Below are 19,945 nucleotides of genomic sequence, written 5' to 3'. Positions count from 1 at the left end.
GTTAAGATTGGTTGCTTAAACTAATAATTGACGTCAATGGCAAACGGCTGAATATTTAGCTGCAATCATAATGTTTGTAAAAATCGACTTCTCAACAACCCAAATTGCAGTATTACTGTACAAATTGATTCTTGTTCTGAAATTTCCTGGTTGTAGGTGGAGCTCCAGATAGAACATAAAGGTTTTTTACCCAGTCGGTACTAATTTATTTTTACCGTTGATCCAACTTGCCTAAAAATCAGACCTGCATTATTGTTCACTGAGGAGGATACCACGCAGATTAGATTTTTTTTTTCAGAATAGAACAACCTAGTTTTCTAAATACTTACTGTGTAAAATGTTCATTTTAAATTGGCCAGAAATCAAAAAGATTCTTATCGCAATACCCAACTTGGTGTTTGAAAATTGCATGCTTTAAACATAACAGACATTGGACACGATTTAGCAGGACAAAACAGCATCCCATTTTGGGCGTGTTTAGTGGGGTATTTCTCAGCAAGGAATGCCTTGCCAAGTCTGCACTTGCCTCATTTCCTCAGCTCGCCAGTGCAGGACGAGTATTATTCATGGATCAGGGTGCCATTTTTAAATGCCAACCACTCTCTCAACTCCTCTCAACCACATCCCCTCCCCCATATCCCACCGCTTAAGGGCAAGGCATCCGCGGGCCTGAACCCGGCACCCGGGCATCGCACCCTGGCAGTATCTCTGCCAGCCTGTCAGGGTGCATGGGTGGCAGTGCCACGGGGCCAAGGTGCCAGGGTACCAGTCGGAGTGTCAGGGTACCACCCTGTCCAGCGCCCGACCACCCAGCGGACACCCAGTGGCCTGGGAGAAACCCAGGTGCCGTTAAGTCTGGTCCACTTTTGTGGAAACCAGTGCTAAATGGCGCCCTGGCGAGATCTCCCAGGTGAGGCTGTTATTTCCCGGGCTTCAGGAAAATACGGCGCAGACATATTTAAATGAGCTGAATGATTCGTTTAAGTGAATTAATCTGGATCTCGCCCAGAGAGGGCAAGATCCAGATCACGATGTTTGGTGAGTTCTCATTAAATGTCATGAGGCGTTTCGAGCATCGCAAATCTTGTGAGAGCCTCTCCTGAGATTCAGTGGCTTTGGCATGTCACCAAGTCGGGCACGATAAGGCCATTAATTTGCACCCACTGTGGTCTTTCTGTTGACAGCTTGTGCTTAATAAACCTTCTAACCATTTTTATAATCAGTGCTTCATAGATTTCATAGAATTTACAGTGCAGAAGGAGGCCATTCGGCCCATCGAGCCTGCATTGACCTTTGGAAAGCGCACCCTACTTAAGCCCACACCTCCACCCTATCCCCGTAACCCAGTAACCCCACCCAACATTTTTGGGCACTAAGGGCAATTTAGCATGGCCAATCCACCTAAAACCTGTCTTTGGATTGTGGGAGGAAACTGGAGCATCCAAAGAAAACCCACGCAGACACGGGGAGAATGTGCAGACCCCACACAGACAGTGGCCCAGCTGGAAATCGAACCTGGGACCCTGGAGCTGTGAAATGACAGTGCTAACCACTGTGCAACCGTGCCGCCCACTGATCGAAGTATTTTTCTACAGCCACTAAAATCTGTGGGGTTTGTTATATTTACAGGGTTTATCATGATTACATTTAGCATTGGTTTCTATTTTATACATATGAAATGTTACACTCCAGGATCAATGGTAATCTCTCTAGGACAAAGACATAAAGCGGAATTCTCCTGTGCGCCTGGTACATTTTCCCCGGTATCTTAGCTGGTGCTCACCATTCGGATGGGAAACCTGCTGAAGACCGGCATGGAACTGATTTTTCATCCCGCTAATTGGATGAAAGCCTGATTGGAATCTCCCTGATACCGGGACTAAGCTGAACAATGCCTCAGCAGTTCTGGATGGAAGCCAACAGCAACCTTGGATCCCGAAACAGCACAGCTGTGAATGAAGGGAGCATCTACAGGCTGATCTTTCAGATTCGCTGTCATCGAGGACATCTATCTTACAGCCTCAGAAGGTTATTGGAGACCCATCTTCATTTGCAGGAGATCCACCTTCTTTCTTCAATAGTGGGTTAGTGATGTTGGGCGCCGTTTCAATATAGCACCCGGATGCAATAGTGGACTTGCGTACCATTCAGCCTGGCCCGCCACTGAATACAACACAAAAGTACTGGTTGCATAATTGATGAGGTCAGGGCCAAAGGATATGGGGCACGATTCTCCATTTCTGAGACTAAGTGTTGCCACCAACGCCGAATCCGTGGACTTTTACGACAAAAAAACCTGCACCGCACCTGCACCAATTCAGCTACTGTTGACGGACTAGCACCGGTGCCTCGTGGAACGCAATCGATTCCAATGAAAAACGATGCAGGATTCGCCGGGTCCGTGATTGACGCTCGGAAGGCTGACAAGCTGCAGCCGCATATACACATTACAATTCAAAATGGGCTGTTAGCGGTGTGCGCAGCTGCATGGCTGCCTTGCTAGCTGCAGGAATAGTGTTCCAAGCCCGTCCACCCCGGCCCTAGCAGAAGCCCCCCCCCCCCCCCCCCCCCCCCCCCCCCCGGGCCAGTGAGACAATTGTCAGCAAACTATGGCGAAGTTGGAACACCAGTCGTACCCCATCTCTCCCTCAGCAGTCGCCACGCTGGATTCACGATTTTTAAAAGAACAAGTGAACCACGAAGTTGGAAACTCAGCCCATCAGAGATGGAGAATCGCAGGGGCCCCGGAGACTAATGGGTAGGGCCCGCTAATATGCAAACAGTGTCCACTATATGTGCATTCCGGAATGTTTTGAAGCTGCTGTGAAGGTGCTGCAGCATTGCAATTTGGCGTCAATTCGAGCACAAAAAAAATCCTAGCCCCGCCGGCGCCGTCCACGTGTGGTCTTACCCAGCAGGACCTCACCGTGCATCCTGGGGGGGGGGGGGGGGGGGGGGGGGGGGGCCGCCGGGGGGGGGGGGGGGGGGGGGCCTCCGCTGTGGCGTGGCCCGCGATCGGGGCCTAATGGTCGGTGGGCCGGCCTCCCGGGCTGGGGGCCTCTTTTGCTCTGCACCAGCCCCTGTAGCCCTACGCCATGTTGCGTCGGGGCCAGCGCGGACGAGGAAGCCACTGCGCATGCGCGCAATCCTGCTGGTCGCAGTGCGCATTCGCACCGGTCGCAGCGCGCATACACAGACCCGCGGCGCCCATTTGAGCCCGGTATCGGCAGCTGGAGCGGCGAGGATCGCTCCAGTGCCATGCTGACCTGTAGGGCACAGTATCGCTGCTCCTGGGGGCCTGTTGATGCCGTCGTAAAATGCAACGGCATTTACGACGCATAAACACTTGGCCTCAGAATCAGAGAATCCCGCCCCCCCATGTCCCTGCCACTGCCATGAGACTTAGTCCTCAGATGGGAGAGTTTCACCGATAGTGAAACTGAAGTCCCCGTTGCGAAGTGTAATGTCTTTGCTTCAGGTCGGGCGTCACAGTGGTTAGCACTGCTTCCTCACGGCGCCTTGCACTCGGCTTCGATCCAAGCTCCAGGTCACTGTTTGTGTGGAGTTTGCACGTTCTCCCCGTGTCTGTGTGATCTCACCCTCACAACCCCAAAGATGTGTAGGTAGATGTATTGGCCCCGCTAAATTTCCCCTTAATTGGAAAAAAAGAATTGGGTACTCTATATATAAAAAAAAAAACAATTTTTTTTAATGACTTTGCTTTAGCTCATGGTTTGATCCCATCTATGATAGATGAGCTTACGTTGATCCTGCAGTACTTATAACCAAACTGAAGGTTTGAAAAATACAATTACAATATTTACTAATACTTCAGTTTACTCAACAAAATCGGGTTTATGTTTCTGTCAATCATATGTTAAAATCAGTGAAGAATTAGAAGTGATCCAGGTTACGTTTTCTAAACTTCAATAAAATATTTTGCAGCTTGGCATTATTTCATATACAACGCTTTAGGCTAGGAAGCATGAGGGACTTTGTTGCACCAGTCTGATCTGAATGTGACCCAGAGATGAATGGCGCTTACCACTCTGAGCTGCACCACTGTGCAACTTTGAACCCGGGTGACATGTTCCTAGTTATGCTCTCTTCATTTTTGTTAATGTATTGTGTTTGAATATTTTGGGTCTGTATGTTTGGAATGGTCTGTGTCTAGTGCTGTTGCCTTTTTGATGCAGGTACTACCAAAATCAGGACACCCAAGATTTCTTTGGTATTGCATACATGCGATGCATGAAAGTTGTTGATGTGGATTTAAATTTTGTTTATGGCTTCTGAAATTCCACAGTGTGCACCGAAGTTTGGCACTGCCAATATAAACCTAATTCCATATATTTGCTGAAAGTACTTTTAAATTAAAACACCCAGTACTGAGATGATTCCATCCATTCACAAAATCCATGCAATGAGCTGCCTGCCGCTGCATATTTAAGTTTGTGGCTTAAATCCTGTTCCAAATATAAAAGTGTTCAATTTCCCAGTATTGTCCAGCTTCACCTAGATCATAAACAATTATTTTTTTACTTCAAATGTGATGTAGCATGACCCGATTTACAACTGCTGTTCTGAATGCTTAGTGGGGTTTTGAATTAAATATTCTTAAAAGATCCCCTGATCAAAAGCTAGGCTTGTTATGAACCTTCTAAAATTTGATTGAGTACCAAGAAAAATGGCTGATCACATCCTTGCTTTTTCTATTTACATCTGCCTAATTGATGAAAATAGACCAGCATGCTCCAAAAGCTTTCTACATCTTCTTTAATGTGGCCTGTGGGTAAATTGATGGAAACTATAATTTCATGCTGTGAGAGTGGTACCATAAATGTTCATCCTTCTTGAGAGCTTGCTTGAACAGATCAATGTTTTGCTTGTATATTACTTATTCAACAAACCAGAGCCTTAATTACTCTCCTGGGCTGCTTAGATTTTTCTTTAACTTTACACTATGAATCAAATGTTTTCTTTTTCTAGAACAAATCTCCAACAAGAGGAGCCAGTTCACGGAAAACAGAAGTAGACATTCCAGACAAAACAAGTGTGCCTGAAGACCTGGCATCAGAAACTGAGCAAGCCCGATCGTCTGAATCCGACATGAGTACAGGACCGTGCAATGCTTCCTGTAGAGCTGTGATCAGCCCATTGGACAGCAGCAGTGAGTCATCTCAACACAGCACTGATCTATCAGCATCATTAGATTCGATGACTCTTTCCCCACAAACGGCCGCTGCAAGGTCCTCTGATCACAATCAAAACCAAGATTATAATCTGGTGAATTCATTAATAAACCTCAGTAAAAGCCCGGTAGGTGTACTTTTAATTGTGCATAGAGATCATTTTCATTTAATGCTGCAGTTGTGAGATTTTGTTGACTTGTTCATGGTCACATTTTTATGGCAGTACTTTTGGAACAGATTGAGAGAATATCTAAATATGGTGTACGGCAGCACCCGTCTTGGTATTATAATAAGAAAAATAAACAATTAATTTACCCTGAAGTGGAAGGCACTTTGTGGTAAAAAAAAACAATAGTGCAATATTGGGGTTCATATTTACTTAAGCATTCTAGTTTAATGTTTTGACAAACATGTTACTTAGCATCCACCTAATATCAAAAATCTGCTACTACCACCATCATATGCACTGATGAATATCTAGACGCCAAATTTGAAATTCAGCAGCCAGTTGGAAGCCTCCTCATCAGCCGGATGTAGGCCAATGAGATCACCACTGAAGCACATGTCATGGCACTTGTCGATTTTTGCACCATGGGTTTGCACTTTGCCACAGTTGCAGAGGGCAAGTCATGGTGTCCTCAATGGGAGAAGAGGTTGCAGCAGGGTCTGATTCCAGTGCAAAAACTCTTTAGTTTGGCCCATTCTTCATGTGGGAGGTCAACGCCTGGGATTCCCAACGTGGGATCATCAACCAAGTGCTCATTCTGGGCTGTGTTGTGCCACAGGTCCTTCTACAGGCCCACAGCAGAACTGCCTAGCTCAGGAGGTTGATCCAAATGGGCCACCTTGCCATGTGGCATTTGCTGGGTGATGTCTTCTACCAGTGGCAGATCCAGATTCATGTACACTCTTTCTCACAATCGTGCTGTGCTAGCTACACAATGGATTTGTGGTGGCGCAGTGTTGCACAGCACAGCTAGCCAATTTGTGTTTGTTGACCGGATTACTCTTTAGCTTCCTCATGGTCTCATTCAGCTGGATACCTGCCAGTTTGCAGTGCACATAGCTCTTCCTGATCATAGAATTTACAGTGCAGAAGGAGGCCATTCGGCCCATCGAGTCTGCACCGGCCCTTGGAAAGAGCACCCCACTCAAGCACACACCTCCTCCACCCCATCCCCTTAACTCAGTAACCCCAATTAATATTTTTTTTTGGACACTAAGGGCAATTTAGCATGGCCAATCCACCTAACCTGCACATCTTTAGACTGGGAGAGAAAACCAGAGCACCCAGAGGAAACCCACGCAGACACTGGGAGAACGTGCAGACTCCGCACAGACAGTAACCCAAGCCGGGAATCGAACCTGGGACCCTGGAGCTGTGAAGCAACTGTGCTAACCACTATGGTACCGTGCTGATGGCCGGAAGTGCAGAATTCAGCTACTGAGTACCAGGGAGCCAAAGAGGAGGTTCTTAAAGTTCTGGTGTTGGTTCTGAAAGAGGTTCCTGCGAGTTTGATGAAGAGATTGTTGCGAATCTTCAGAATAGCTGAAACTTGCTGAAGTCCACTTACAAAATTTATGCTAGAAAAAAAGTCTACTTATTTAACTTTTTAAACTAGTACTTTTCTGAAATTCATTTACTGGACGTGGGAGTCGCAAGTTAGGCCAAAATTTATTGCCCATGCCTAGTTGCCCTTCAGAAGTGGTGAGTTGCCTTCTTGAACTGCTGCAGTCCCTGAGGTGTGGGTACACCCACAGTGATGTTAGGAAGAGACTTCCAGGATGTTGCCCCAGCGACAATGATGGAACAACGAGATATTTCCAAGTCAGTGTGATGAATGACTGGGAGATGAATCTCCAGGTGGTGGCGTTCCCATGGTGCTGCTCTTATCCTTCTATGGTAGTGGTTGCAGGTTTGGAAAGTGCTGCCTCAGGACCCTTGGCAAGTTCCTGCAATGCATTATGTAGATGTGCACACTGCTGCCACTGTTCGTCAGTGGTGGAGGGATTGAATGTTTGTGGAAGGGGTAGCAATCAAGTAGGCTGCTTTGACCTGGATGGTGTTGAGCTTCCTGAGTGGTGTTGATGCGGCACTCATCCAGGCAAGTGGAGAGTATTAAATTCCTGACTTGTGCCTTGTAGATGGTGGACAAGCTTTTTTTTTTGTGGGGGGGAGGGGGAGTTACTCGACTTAGGATTCCTAATCTTTTACCTTCTCTGATAGCCACAGTATTAATATGGCTAGTCCAGTCCCCCCCCCCCCCCCCCCCCGGCCCAGATGTTGATTGTGAGGGATTCAGCGATGGTAATGTCATTGAATGTCAAGAGGCAATGGTTAGAACCTCTCTTGTAGGAGATGGTCATTGACTGGCACTTGTGTGATGCAAATATTTCTCGCCACTTGTCACCCAAGCCTGGAAAGTGCCCAGGCCTTGCTGCATTTGGACATGGATTGCTTTATCATCTGAGGAGTCACAGATCATGCTTATGTAATCACCCGTGAGGGGAGCATGGTGGCGCAGTGGGTAAGCCCTGCTGCCTCACGGCGCCGAGGTCCCAGGTTCGATCCCGGCTCTGGGTCACTGTCCGTGTGGAGTTTGCATATTCTCCCCATGTTTGCATGGGTCTCGCCCCCTCAACCCAAACATGTGCAGGCTAGGTGGATTGGCCACGCTAAATTGCCCCTTAATTGGAAAAAATGAATTGGGTACTCAATTTATAAAATAAAAAAATAAAAAATAAAATAAAATGTAATCATCTGCGAGCATCCCCACTTCTGACCTTATGATGGAAGGGAGGTCATTGATGAAACAGCTGAAGATGGTTGGATTAGGACACTACCCTGACTCCAGTTTTGCTAGGGCCCCTTGAAGCCATACTTGGTCAAATGCTGCCTGATGTCAAGGTCAGTCACTCTCACTTCACCTCTAGCATTCAGCTCTTTTGTCCATGTTTGAACCAAGGCTGTAATGAGGTCAGAGTCCGAGTGACCCTGACAGAACTCAAACTTAGCGTCCATGAGCAGGTTATTGCTGAGTAAGTGCGGCTTGACAGCACTTTGCTGATGATGGAGAGTAGACTGATGGGGCAGTGACTGGCTGGATTGGATTTGTCCTGTTTCTTTTACACAGGACACATCTGGGCAATTTTCCCCATTGCCCGGTAGGTGCTGGGACAACCTGGCTAGGAGTGCGGCAAGTTCTGGAACACAAAAGACTTCAGTACTATTGCCGGAGTATTGTCAGGGCCCATTGCCTTTACTGTATCCAGTGCCTTCAACCGTTTCTTGATATCACGTAGAGTGAATCGTGTTGGCTGAAGACTTTCTCTGGTAACCACAGTATTAATATGGGGACTTCTGAAGAAGATCGGGATCATCCACTTGGCACTTCTGGCTGAAGATTTTTGTGAATGCTTCAGCCTTGTCTTTTGCACAGATGTGCTGGGCTCCTCCATGATTGAGGATGGGGATATATGTGGAGCTTCCTGCAGTGAGTTTAATTATTCCCCACCATTCACGGCTGGATGAGGCAGGACTGCAGAGTGTAGATCTGATACGTTGTGGAATCGTTTCACTCGGTCTTTTCTTGCTGCTTATGTTGTTTGGCACGTAAATAGTCCTGTAGCTTCACCAAGTTGACACCTCATTTTTAGGTATGCCTGGCGGTGCTTCTGACATGTTCTCCTGTACTCGATTGAACCAGGGTTGACCCCCTGACTTGGTGGTAATGGCAGAGTGGGGTTAATGCCAGGCCAGGAGGTTGCAGATTGTGGTTGAATACAATTCTGCTGTTGCTGATGGCCCAGAGCACCTCCTAGATGCCCAGTCTTGAGTTGCTAGACCTGTTTGAAATCTATCCCATTAGCGTGGTGATAGTGTCACAACACAATGGAGGGTCTCCTCAATGTGAAGACGGGACTTCATCTCCATAAGGACTGTGTGGTTGTCACTCCTACCGATACTTGGACAGATGCAGCTGGTAGTTTGGTGAGGATGAGGTTGAGTATGTTTTTCCCTCTTGTTGGTTCCCTCACACCTGTTGCAGTCCCAGTCTATCAGCGATGTCCTTTAGGACCCAGCCAACTTGGTCTGTGGTGGTACTACTGTGTCACTCCTGGTGATGGACTTTAAAGTCCCCCACCCAGAGCATATTCTGTGCCCTTGCCACCCTCAGCACTTCCTCCAAGTGTTGTTCAACATGGAGAAGTACTGATTCATCAGCTGATGGTGAAAGGTGCGTGGTCATCAGCTGATGGTGGCTGGTACTTGGTAATCAGCAGGAGGTTTCCGTGCCCATGTTTAAAATGAAGCCATGAGACTTCATGGGGTCCAGAGCTAATGTTGAGGACTCTCCGGGCACCTCCCCGACTGTGTACCACTGTGCTCCACCTCTGCTGGGTCTGTCTTGCCGGTGAGGCAGGACATACCCAGGAAAGGTGATAGTGATGTCTGGGACATTGTCTGTAAGGTATGATTCTGTGAATATGACTATGTCAGGCTGTTGCTTGTCTAGTCTCTGAGACAGCTCTCCCAACTTCGGCACATGCCCCCAGATGTTAGTAAAGAGGACTTTGCAGGGTCGGCAGGGCTGGATTTGTGCTTGTTGTTTCCAGTGCCTGTTCTGATGCCAGGTGGTCTGTCCAGTTTCTTTTTCATGTTGTTGTAGCGGTTGAATACAACTGAGTGGCTTGCTAAGCCATTTCCGAGGGCATTTAGTTAAGAGTAAACCACATTACTGTGGATCTAGAGTCGCATGTAGGCAAGACCAGGTAAGGATGGCAGATTTTCATCCCTGAAGGATATTAGTGAAGTATTTGCTGTATTCTAGGGCGGCTTCGTGGTGCAGTGGTTAGCACTGCTGTCTCACGGCACCGAGGACCCAGGCTCGATCCCAGCCCCGGGTCACTGTTGTGTGGAATTTGCACATTCTCCCTGTGTCTGCGTGGGTCTCATCCCCAAAAGCCATAAAAGATGTGCAGGGTAGGTCAATTGGCCATGCTCAATTGCCCCTTAATCGGAAAAAAGAATTGGGTACTAAAAGTATTTGCTGTATTCTTGGAAGCGCGCAATAAATATATGATGAAAATGTGAAAAATTTAATATAAGGTTTGGTTTACTGTAGAAATGCAGCTGATAATGAATAACCCATTCAGGAATATTAGCTGAATTATGCTATGGACTTGCACTCTCTATCTGTAGATCCAATCAGCTGTTTTTCTGTTTGTATTTCAGGATGGTCGAATTGTTGTTAAAGCATCTGAAGGGCTAATGCTGCTAGTTAGTTTACCAGAGCCAGCAGCTGCAAAGTGTCTGACTGACAACACTTCTCTATGCCAATTGCTTACAGAAAGACTGGGCACGCTTTATAGAGCGCTCCCGCAGTCGATAGACGCTATGGATATTGAATCTTTGGAGTCCGTGAACTGGGGGTAAGTAGAATATTATATCTTGAATGTTTTTTAAGGGATATATTTACAAAAAAGCTTGTGTTAGGCGAATGCAAGCAGTATTGAACAAATTATTCAGACAGTTTGCAATTATAACTATCCTTAAAGTTAGGTTTGTTTGCGGAATGGAAATGCGGCTATGTTTCTTTAACTATTTAAATCTCTGCTATGATTGTAGCAAGACAAGAACTGAACCTCATTCTCTTACTGTGTTGTACTCGCTGTTGAATTAAATAATGGCATATGGCAATTTGATTACAATATAGAATACTGATGTTCTCCAGTGGTCAAAATTGTGAAAGCATTTGGAGCTGGTAGAGTGAAAAGAAACATTAATTTCCATTAACCAAATTTTGAGATTGTTTCTCTGTAAATGTAATTTTTAATGCATTTCCTTGCCTCCTTCAAACAAAATGTATGTTTGAAGTAAAACCGTAAACGTGATCCATTGTTTTTTTTAAGCATTTGTTGAATTCTGGTTTGCACTTCCAAATTAGTAATTGCAATTCTGGCTACAGTACAAGGTATTAATCCCAGCCTATGCTGCATAAACCTAGTGAGGAGGCCATGTTATTTTGAACTGTTGTCCCATATCTCCTGCCAATCAATTGGAAGACAATGTAGCCACAGATATATTTATATGACAAGATCATTGTCACTAGAAGACAATTTTTACTTGCACTGATGTTAAAGTTGTAGTATGCTGAATAATAGTTTGAATTCGACTGGGGAGAAAAAATGCATGAAGTTTATGTCATGTTTTAAAAAACTGATGCAGACAGAATTTTTGTGTTTTAGTGTTGTCCATGATCAAGGTCTTTAAATGTGAGAGGTGGAGTATGTTTTCTTAGCCTGAGTGGTTTGTCTCAACTTAACTGTTTCCAGGAACAAGCTGATGTGTATTTTAAAATACAGATTATTTATGAATACACAGGTGTCACCCCACACACACCATCATCACACACACACAAAGGTTAGATGTAGATGGAGGAAAAAATAATACGATTAAAATCTGGAATTATTTCAGTTTTATTTTTGCAACGGCCTGTAGTTTCTTAGATGAATTTATGCTTTATCTGGAGTGGCAGTCTTGTAAAAGCAGAGAATTCTCAGTAAGATGCGAGGCTACTTGTAATTGAACTGTCACAAGGTTGGCTCTGAGGTTGGATAGGTTGGGGGTCCTTCTCCCACTTTCAAGGTATAGCTATATGTTTGGTTGCATAGATGTCTTGCTGCTGGTTTGATGGCTTAGATGGTGTTCAGGAAAACGTCTTGCTGTTATATTTTAAAAGCAGGCAACAAACATGGCTGCTGTGCCCATGTGACATGTTACAAGTCCAAAGTTCTTTTCCAAATAAGTTGATGAGTCAGGTCAATAAACATCCCGTATTGTGGCTTTTCACACCCTGAGATTATCAGACAGCCAAAGTCTGTGGGCAGGATTCTCCGGTTGCCGACGCCGAAATTGCATTCGGCGATCGGCCGGAGAATACCCATTTCCGACCAAATTGGGGGAGGTGCTGCTTTCGTGATGCTCTGCCCTTTGCAAAGCCGTACGCCGTATCGACGGCATCGGTCGCGTGTGTTATCATCCGTCGGGACCTTGGTGTGGCAGCTGCGGACTCAGTCCAGCGCAGCCTCAGTCAGGTGCTGGGGGCACTATTGGGGGGTGTGGTTCAGGGGTCGCGAGCTGGCCAAAGGGGCGCACTATTTTGCAGGCCGGGTACGCACGAGGCCGGCGCCATGTTGCAGGGCCCGGCCGCTGCAGGCCGCCAGGAGCATGTGCGGCCACGGACCCGGCGATTCTCCGGGCCGTATCGGCAGCTAGAGCCGGGTGCCATACGCTGCTGGCTTGCTAGCCCCCAGCTACACAGAGGATTGGTGTCACCGAATTCTTGGTCGTAAAACGCCACCGATACCTTGCCGCCGTGAGGACATAGCCTCAGAATCAGAGAATCCAGCCCTGTGTGTTTGGGGCGAGGAGCTATCGTCATACAGTGAAACGTCTCTCATCTATTTCATATTCATAGAACATACAGTGCAGAAGGAGGCCATTCGGCCCATCGGGTCTGCACCGACCCACTTAAGCCCTCACTTCCACCCTATCCCCGTAACCCAATAACCCCTCCTAACCTTTTTCGACACTAAGGGCAATTTAGCATGGCCGATCCACCTAACCTGCACATCTTTGTAACTGCATTTGTCTAACACCCATTGATTTTCGATGCCTCCATCAGGAAATGAAAAGACAAGTCGGGTGGCCTTTTCTGTTGACAGTGCATCCTTAACAAAGGGATGTGTGAATTTGTCTGTGATTGTCAATATTTGAAAGTGACTGTGATTGTCCATATTTTAATTAGGTATTTGTTTGGGTTTCGGGTCAGTCTGGAGCTGAATACTGCCAAGTCACATGAGCCACCTTAAACCGCTTTTGGTGCCCACTTTTTAAAATAGAGCATTAATGTTTATACTTTCTTCATGTCTGTACTGGCATGGCAGAGTGCTCAGGAAATCCCTTAAAAACAAGTTGTTTTGAATGTGTGGATGCTGCTGACTGGAATCGTCCAAACCTGAATTTGATCTTCAAAAAGAGAAGCTGTCCGTATATGTAGACTTCTCTCCTAGATAGCTGAATTGCAACTTGAACCTGGCAATGCAATGGTAATTGACTCGTTACAGTGTAAATGCAGCATAAGTTGTCAGCCCTTTATCTTGATAAACAGTTAAAATTTACATGGGACTTTGTTAATGTATACGTTCAGCATCTTTTATGCACTCAGTTTTATATAAAATGAACTGAAATTAATAAATGCATGCAATTGTTTCATTAAAATTTTCCTTTTTATTTCAATTATTTACTCCTACTACAGGAATTATGGTGTGTCGTACCCTAGATGGCACATTAACGGGAAGCAGCCTTTGAATCATTAGATTGATTATGAATAATCTCAGTTCATTTACCTTGCCCACCTGCTCAGAGCCTCTGATTTTCCATTCTCCAATTTACCGCAAACCTTAACCAAAGGGGAGAAGGATGGCAGATGGTGAAGCGTCAGGAAACAACAAAATGTTCTGGAATAGCCTGTGTTCTTTTAATATTTACTGAAACACTACTGGGAGAGTAGTAGTGTTGTATCTGCTAAATCCCAGATAGTTTGGGCAACATATCAATCCAAGTTTTACCAAAGTGCCCTGAGTTGCCAGATGGACAAAGGACAAACACAAGTAAAGGTTCAATAAGTTTGAGCTGGAAACATGGGCATATTTTCTGAATAGTCTTTTATCTATGTAATGCTACAGGCTAAGATTGAAAGGTGCACTTTGTTCCACTAGTACCTTGATTAATTGTAGACCTTGATTCTTTTTTCCTTTATTTCGCTTCGGCTGTGAATTTTGCAGTGCATTTACTTCAGTGCCTTGTTGAACTCTTGTCCTTCTGTAGATTGGATCATAAATTGCTACCTTTTCTACTTCTGTGTTAACCACAAAGAAAATGCACTGGGGCTGGTTTAGCACAGTGGGCTAAACTGCTGGCTTGTAAGGCAGAACAAGACCAGCAGCATGGGTTCAATTCCTGTACCGACCTCCCTGAATGTAGCAACTAGGGGCTTTTCACAGTAACTTCATGGAAGCCGAGTTGTGACAATAAGCAATTATTATTATTATAACTTTTTATATTTTAATCAGGTGTAAATGATTTAATTGCAGTTAATAAATGATTAATTTTTTGAGATGGTCTTACTGTGCTGGTCCTTTATTTTGGCATGATTGGTTTTCCAGTCTGATATAGTAGTCTTTCTGATACCATATTCAAATACAAGTTTATTTTGGAATTCACCCCTTTTTATATGAGCCCCTCAAATGCTCGGTTTAATTTCTTTTGCTTTAGCTATACGTGGTGGCAGGGGGGAAAGGGGCACACAACAAACCCAGTCAGAATAGCATATTATCTAACCTGGAGTGTTCACTGATTATAATGAGGCAAGCTGTTATTCTTTAAAAGTTGTTCTCTTAAATATCTTATCAACCCACCCAGGTAGTTTTTACAAATTAATTCTTGTTTTTACTTTCTGTATTTCAGATTAGATTCTTATAGCCATAAAGAAGACGCTGCAGCTTTTCCAGGAAAGCGAGCTCTTATCTCTTTCCTATCTTGGCTGGATTACTGTGACCAACTAATTAAGGAAGCCCACAAGGTCTGAACAACGCGAAAAGTGAATTGATCATTGAAAAGTTGATGTTTTGTTTTATCATTTTTGGTAATGCATTCCGTGATTGGAGCTCGTCTCAAACATGTTTCCAGTCACTAAATTTTAACCGGGTTCCCTCCCACAGTGAAAAGCTTACAACCGCATTTTTTACTCATCCTTATTACAGAGACAACTTTTTGGCATAACCTGCCAGTTGGGATATTAGAAAAGCAGGAGGGATTGTAAAACCCAGCTGGTTCTTATAATAGCAGTTATAATCTAACTGGAAATAGATTTGATGGGCTGAACGGCTATTTTGTATCCCGATTCAATCGTCAGATTTTTAAATGCTATAACGTAGCAAAATAGCCAGCTGAAGGGTATCGTAGGCTCTAACACAATGAAGGAATTCTGATAACATGCTTATCATAGGTAATCACTTTTATGTCCAAGAATGTAAACTAAATTGATATTTATCTGCTTCTGAGACGACTTTCTTTGCTTTGACTTAATATAATTTTTAAATTTAGAGTACCCAATGCTTTTTTTTTCCAATTAAGGGGCAATTTAGTGTGGCCAATCCACCTATCCTGCACAGCTTTGGGTTGGAGGGGGTGAGACCCACGCAGACACAGGGAGAATGTACAAAGCCCACACAGACAGTGACCCAGGGCCGGGTCCTCAGCGACATGAGACAGCAATGCTAACCACTGTGCTGCCCCTATGCTTTGACTTAATAAAATGAGCTAATGTAAAGATGAACGACAGAGTTAAATAACCCAGTTTAATGTAGCTATACCAGAAAATAAGAGCAAACAATGAAGGAAGTATGAAAATTGATTGAAGGATATTACGGCAAAATTGTAAATAGACAAAGTATTGAGTACAGAACACCAGTTCCAGTGTGCACTGTTCCAGCCCATGATTTGGGCGTAAGTGGTCAAACTACCTATTAGCAACAAAATAATACACTGAACTGTGTGATATGGTGCTCCAGCCCTTCTAAAACAGTGTATTGTTAGATTTAACAGAAGTATCTAAAATAGTGAAAATAAAAGATTGTGGGCGGAATTCTCCGCTCCCCACGCGGCGTGGGAGAATCACGGGAGGGCCTCCCGACATTTTTTTACACCCCCCTGGCGCCCCAGCGATTCTTCTCTCCCCCCCCCCTCCCCCCCCCCCCCCCCCCCCCCCCCCCCCCCGGCTCGGAAAAATTGCTGCTCACCGTTTTTCACGGTGAACAGCGATTCTCCGAGCCCGATGGGCTGAGCGGCCGGCCCTTCATGCCTGTTTCACCACGGCAGCAACCACACCTGGTTGCTGCATTCGTGAAACGGGCAGCAGATGCCCGTTTGGGGCATCTAGGGGCCTGATTGGCACGGGAGCACCACGATTGTGCTCGGGAGGGGACAGGCCCATGAAAACGGACGCACTCTTTCCCCTCCGCCGCCTGGCAAGATCAAGCCGCCACGTCTTGCCGGGCGGCTGAGGAGAAAGACGGCCACTGCGCATGCGCGGTTTGCGCCGTCTGCGCGATGAAGTCATCCGCGCATGTGCGGGTTGGAACCGGCAACCCGCGCATGCGCGGATGACCTCACAAATGCGCTGTTTTGCGCGTCATTTCCGGCGCGATGAGGTCGCGGCCGGGAAAGACGGAGGCCCGCTCCTAGCCTCCCAGGTGGGGGTGAATTAGGTGCGGGGAGCGGGCCCCGAGGCCGTCGTGAACCTCGGCCGAGTTCACGCCGGCCTCCACGATTTTGGCCACCAGCGGAGAATTCTGCCCTGTGTATTGACATAATATGAAGGCATCTTCATACATTTAAGTCCTGATAAATTGATTTCTTTGAGGATGTGTGTTTGATTGATAAAGCTGACAGTGGAACTCATTATTTAGATTTAGATTTAGAACAGTACAGCACAGAACAGGCCCTTCGGCCCTCGACGTTGTGCCGAGCAATGATCACCCCACTCAAACTCACGTATCCACCCTATACCCGCAACCCAACAACTCCCCCTTAACCTTACTTTTTAGGACACTACGGGCAATTTAGCATGGCCAATCCACCTAACCCGCACATCTTTGGACTGTATAATTTTATAATGTAGTTTGAAATGTTAATGAAGGTTTGAACAGGTTCCACACACAAGTCTTCAGATTAACCTACAAAAGCTAGGGTGATATGGGATTTAATGCAAAATATTTATTTTCAATTGAATATTAAATGGGGGGGATACAAATATTAATGATTTTGTCCTGTGCTTGGATGGATGTGTGTTATCCTGATCTAAATGAATGGCCCAGATATAAAACGAGCTATAAACATAAAATATACTAACACTAAAATAAGACGAGCAGGAGAAATCAACCCCACAACCAGATGTTGGATAATGAATGTAGATTGTACAGCAAAATAACAACATTTAATGCTGATGGATCTGTCATTGTGAATATACACAATAGAATTAAATCATTGCATGAAGACTTAAAAAGTAATTTGGGCGGAATTGTTGATTTTGGAAGATTTTGCTGCTCGCAAACCTTGACGAAAAGGTTTTGAGTAAACAATACCATCTAGCGAAAACTATGGTGTGGATCTTGCATTTCTTGACAATTTCATTCTTGTGGAAGCTGTAGGGCTCCTTTGTGTCCGGCAGCAGTGATATCATTGAGCCGGCTAAGCAGCCAGTCATATTAAAGAATTCTCAGACAGCAAATCAAGAAGTAAAAAACACTATTATCCTTTACCTGTTTAATAATTTAAGAGAGTGGGAAATAAAGATTGCAACATACACATGAGATTAAGGTAGACGTTTGAATATGGAAATACATTTTTATTATTCGAGAACTCTATGGGATTTCTCACCATTATAGAGAAATTTGACATTCCAGAAATAAAATTGATTTTCAGAGCCGGAGAGGTTGTTCAGCACCAATTATAAACTTAGCTTGCCGCTCAGAACATATCCTCATGCAACAAAGCACAACTTTTTCAAGGATATTTGCAGCAAGACTAATAAAAGTGGAAGTTCATGTCGGTTCCATCTACAGAACTTAACAATGCACTCTATGGAGGAACAGGAAATCGCTCACAGCAACGTCTTGATTTCCACGCTTAACCATGTTTGTGCGCACAACTGAATGCTGCCAGTTTCACAGTTGTCAGGGCACTAGTTTGCTCATTACAACCACAAAATCCAGGGCAATTTCCAATGTTGTGATGATGTGGCAAAGTAATTAACACAGCTGAAAAATTGCTTGGATATATAGAACCATGGAGTACAGGTCCTCGGGTGTTATGTTAAGACTTGACAGTGCACTTATACAGCAAATGTTTAATTTTGGCTGCTGTGTAATACAAATGTTTATACGCATTAGAGAGTATAAAGAAAAGTCAGAAAATTGTAAAGACCAGCTATGCAGGAAGGTTTAAAAATAATTACATTTCTGCAGCCTACAAAATGCATTCCTCAATAATATTTGTTACATAATATTCATAAAGTAAACCAAAATGTTAAAGTAAGCCAAAAAGATAGGGCCCGAAGATGTTAATTAGCAATGGTAGCTATACTCACAATGATAAATGTTTGGAGTAAAATGCAAGGCAGAATACTGAATCAACAACAGAGCAATTGAAGATGCAGTTGAATGATTTAATGGCAGAGTTTAGATATGAGAGAATTAGCTTCAGTGAGCCAAAATAGTTTTGTCTGTTTCTCGTGTTAATGATCGGAGGTTAAATGTTGTGAATTTTGGAATTTGAATTAGAATATTTATAATGTAGGGAATAGATCAACATGAGCTGTATAATTATTTATTCTGCTCTTCATTTTACAGCTCACTGCAGTTGCCTTGGCAAGAGCTATTCGAGAGAGATTCTTTGTTCCGGTTATGGAACCGCAATTGCTTCAGACGTAAGTTAGTTTAACTTTTTGTTGTCATATCACTGCTCTGGTCCATCTGTTGTAAAGCAGTGTATAAGACGTTATAATGCATCAATAATTTTTAAACCAGTTAACACTAAAGTTTATTAACGGTAACTTTGTAACAGTCGTGATAGACTGGGTTTGGTAAGTTGGAGAGCTAGTTTTTATCACTCCTGTCAAATTATTTTTTAAAAATAAATTTAGAGTACCCATTTGTTTTTTCCAATTAAGGGGCAATTTAGCATGCCCAATCCACCGAACCTGCATAGCTTTGGGTTGTGGGGATGAAACCCACGCGGGCACAGGGAGAATGTGCAACTCCACATGGGCAGTGACCCAGGGCCAGGATTCGAACCAGGGTCCTTGGCGCTGTAGTCTCAGTGCTAACCACTGCGCCGCGTACCGCACCTGCTGTCAAATTCAATAGCTTGAATTCAGTGAACTGAAGTCACAGTGCCCAGGTCGGCTCATTTAAACATTCAGGTGCTGGGTGAGAATCAGAGCACCCCGGACAGAGCAAGTCAGGTAACTCACGATCGGCCTGGCAGGGAGCCCGAATTGCGACTCGCGCGCGTTCACACCATTGGGGTTACTGATCTCGCCCCTGGAAAGTTCTATGAATGGGGACAGTGTAAAAGGCTATCAGATGTTCTTTGCTGATTGTATCTTAGTTCTCACTTCTTAAACTGACCCTGATCTGTATATACTTATTGAAGAAGTTTAGAACCCTATTCTGTAGGTATATTCCGCAAAGTTTCCATAATTAGTTACTTAAATTGCTCTCTTCCTGTGTGTGTAGATCAGAGATTGGTATATTGACCTCAATATCGCTGCTAAATCGCATCATCCGACAGATCACATCGAATGCAATGCTGCGAGAGTTAGTTTTCTTCCTATTAGGAGAGCAGAGACAGCCTGAAACAGCAGGAGACAATAAGCATCAGCTGCGATATCGACTTATCGAACACTGTGACCATCTTTCCGATGAGGTAAATATTGTTGAGTGCAACGTCTGCTTTATTGCATTTAGGTGTTTTATAAATAACTATTACAGTGACAGTTTTTTTGTGAAAAAAGCTTGGACCATTTGGGTAAGGGAATATAGTGTTATAACATAGAAGGTGGCCATTCGGCACATCGAGTCTGCACCGACCCACTTAAGCCCTCACTTCCACCCTATCCCCGTAA

The 19,945-nt window shown here is 44.7% G+C and overlaps 1 protein-coding gene across 1 annotated transcript in view; it reads left to right on the top strand.

The window, feature by feature from the left end:
- LOC119979699 (protein FAM160B1-like) overlaps nt 1-19,945 on the top strand; it is a 104,878-nt gene that overhangs the window by 34,563 nt on the left and 50,370 nt on the right. Inside the window, exons 6-10 of the mRNA XM_038822250.1 lie at nt 4,990-5,319; nt 10,429-10,625; nt 14,725-14,839; nt 18,669-18,745; nt 19,557-19,848. Of these exons, the coding sequence (XP_038678178.1) occupies nt 4,990-5,319; nt 10,429-10,625; nt 14,725-14,839; nt 18,669-18,745; nt 19,557-19,848 (1,011 nt within the window). The remainder of the gene's footprint in view (nt 1-4,989; nt 5,320-10,428; nt 10,626-14,724; nt 14,840-18,668; nt 18,746-19,556; nt 19,849-19,945) is intronic.

Source organism: Scyliorhinus canicula, chromosome 16 (genome assembly GCF_902713615.1).
Source record: "Scyliorhinus canicula chromosome 16, sScyCan1.1, whole genome shotgun sequence".
Lineage (NCBI taxonomy): Eukaryota > Metazoa > Chordata > Chondrichthyes > Carcharhiniformes > Scyliorhinidae > Scyliorhinus > Scyliorhinus canicula.
This window is presented reverse-complemented; position numbering and strand designations above follow the sequence as displayed.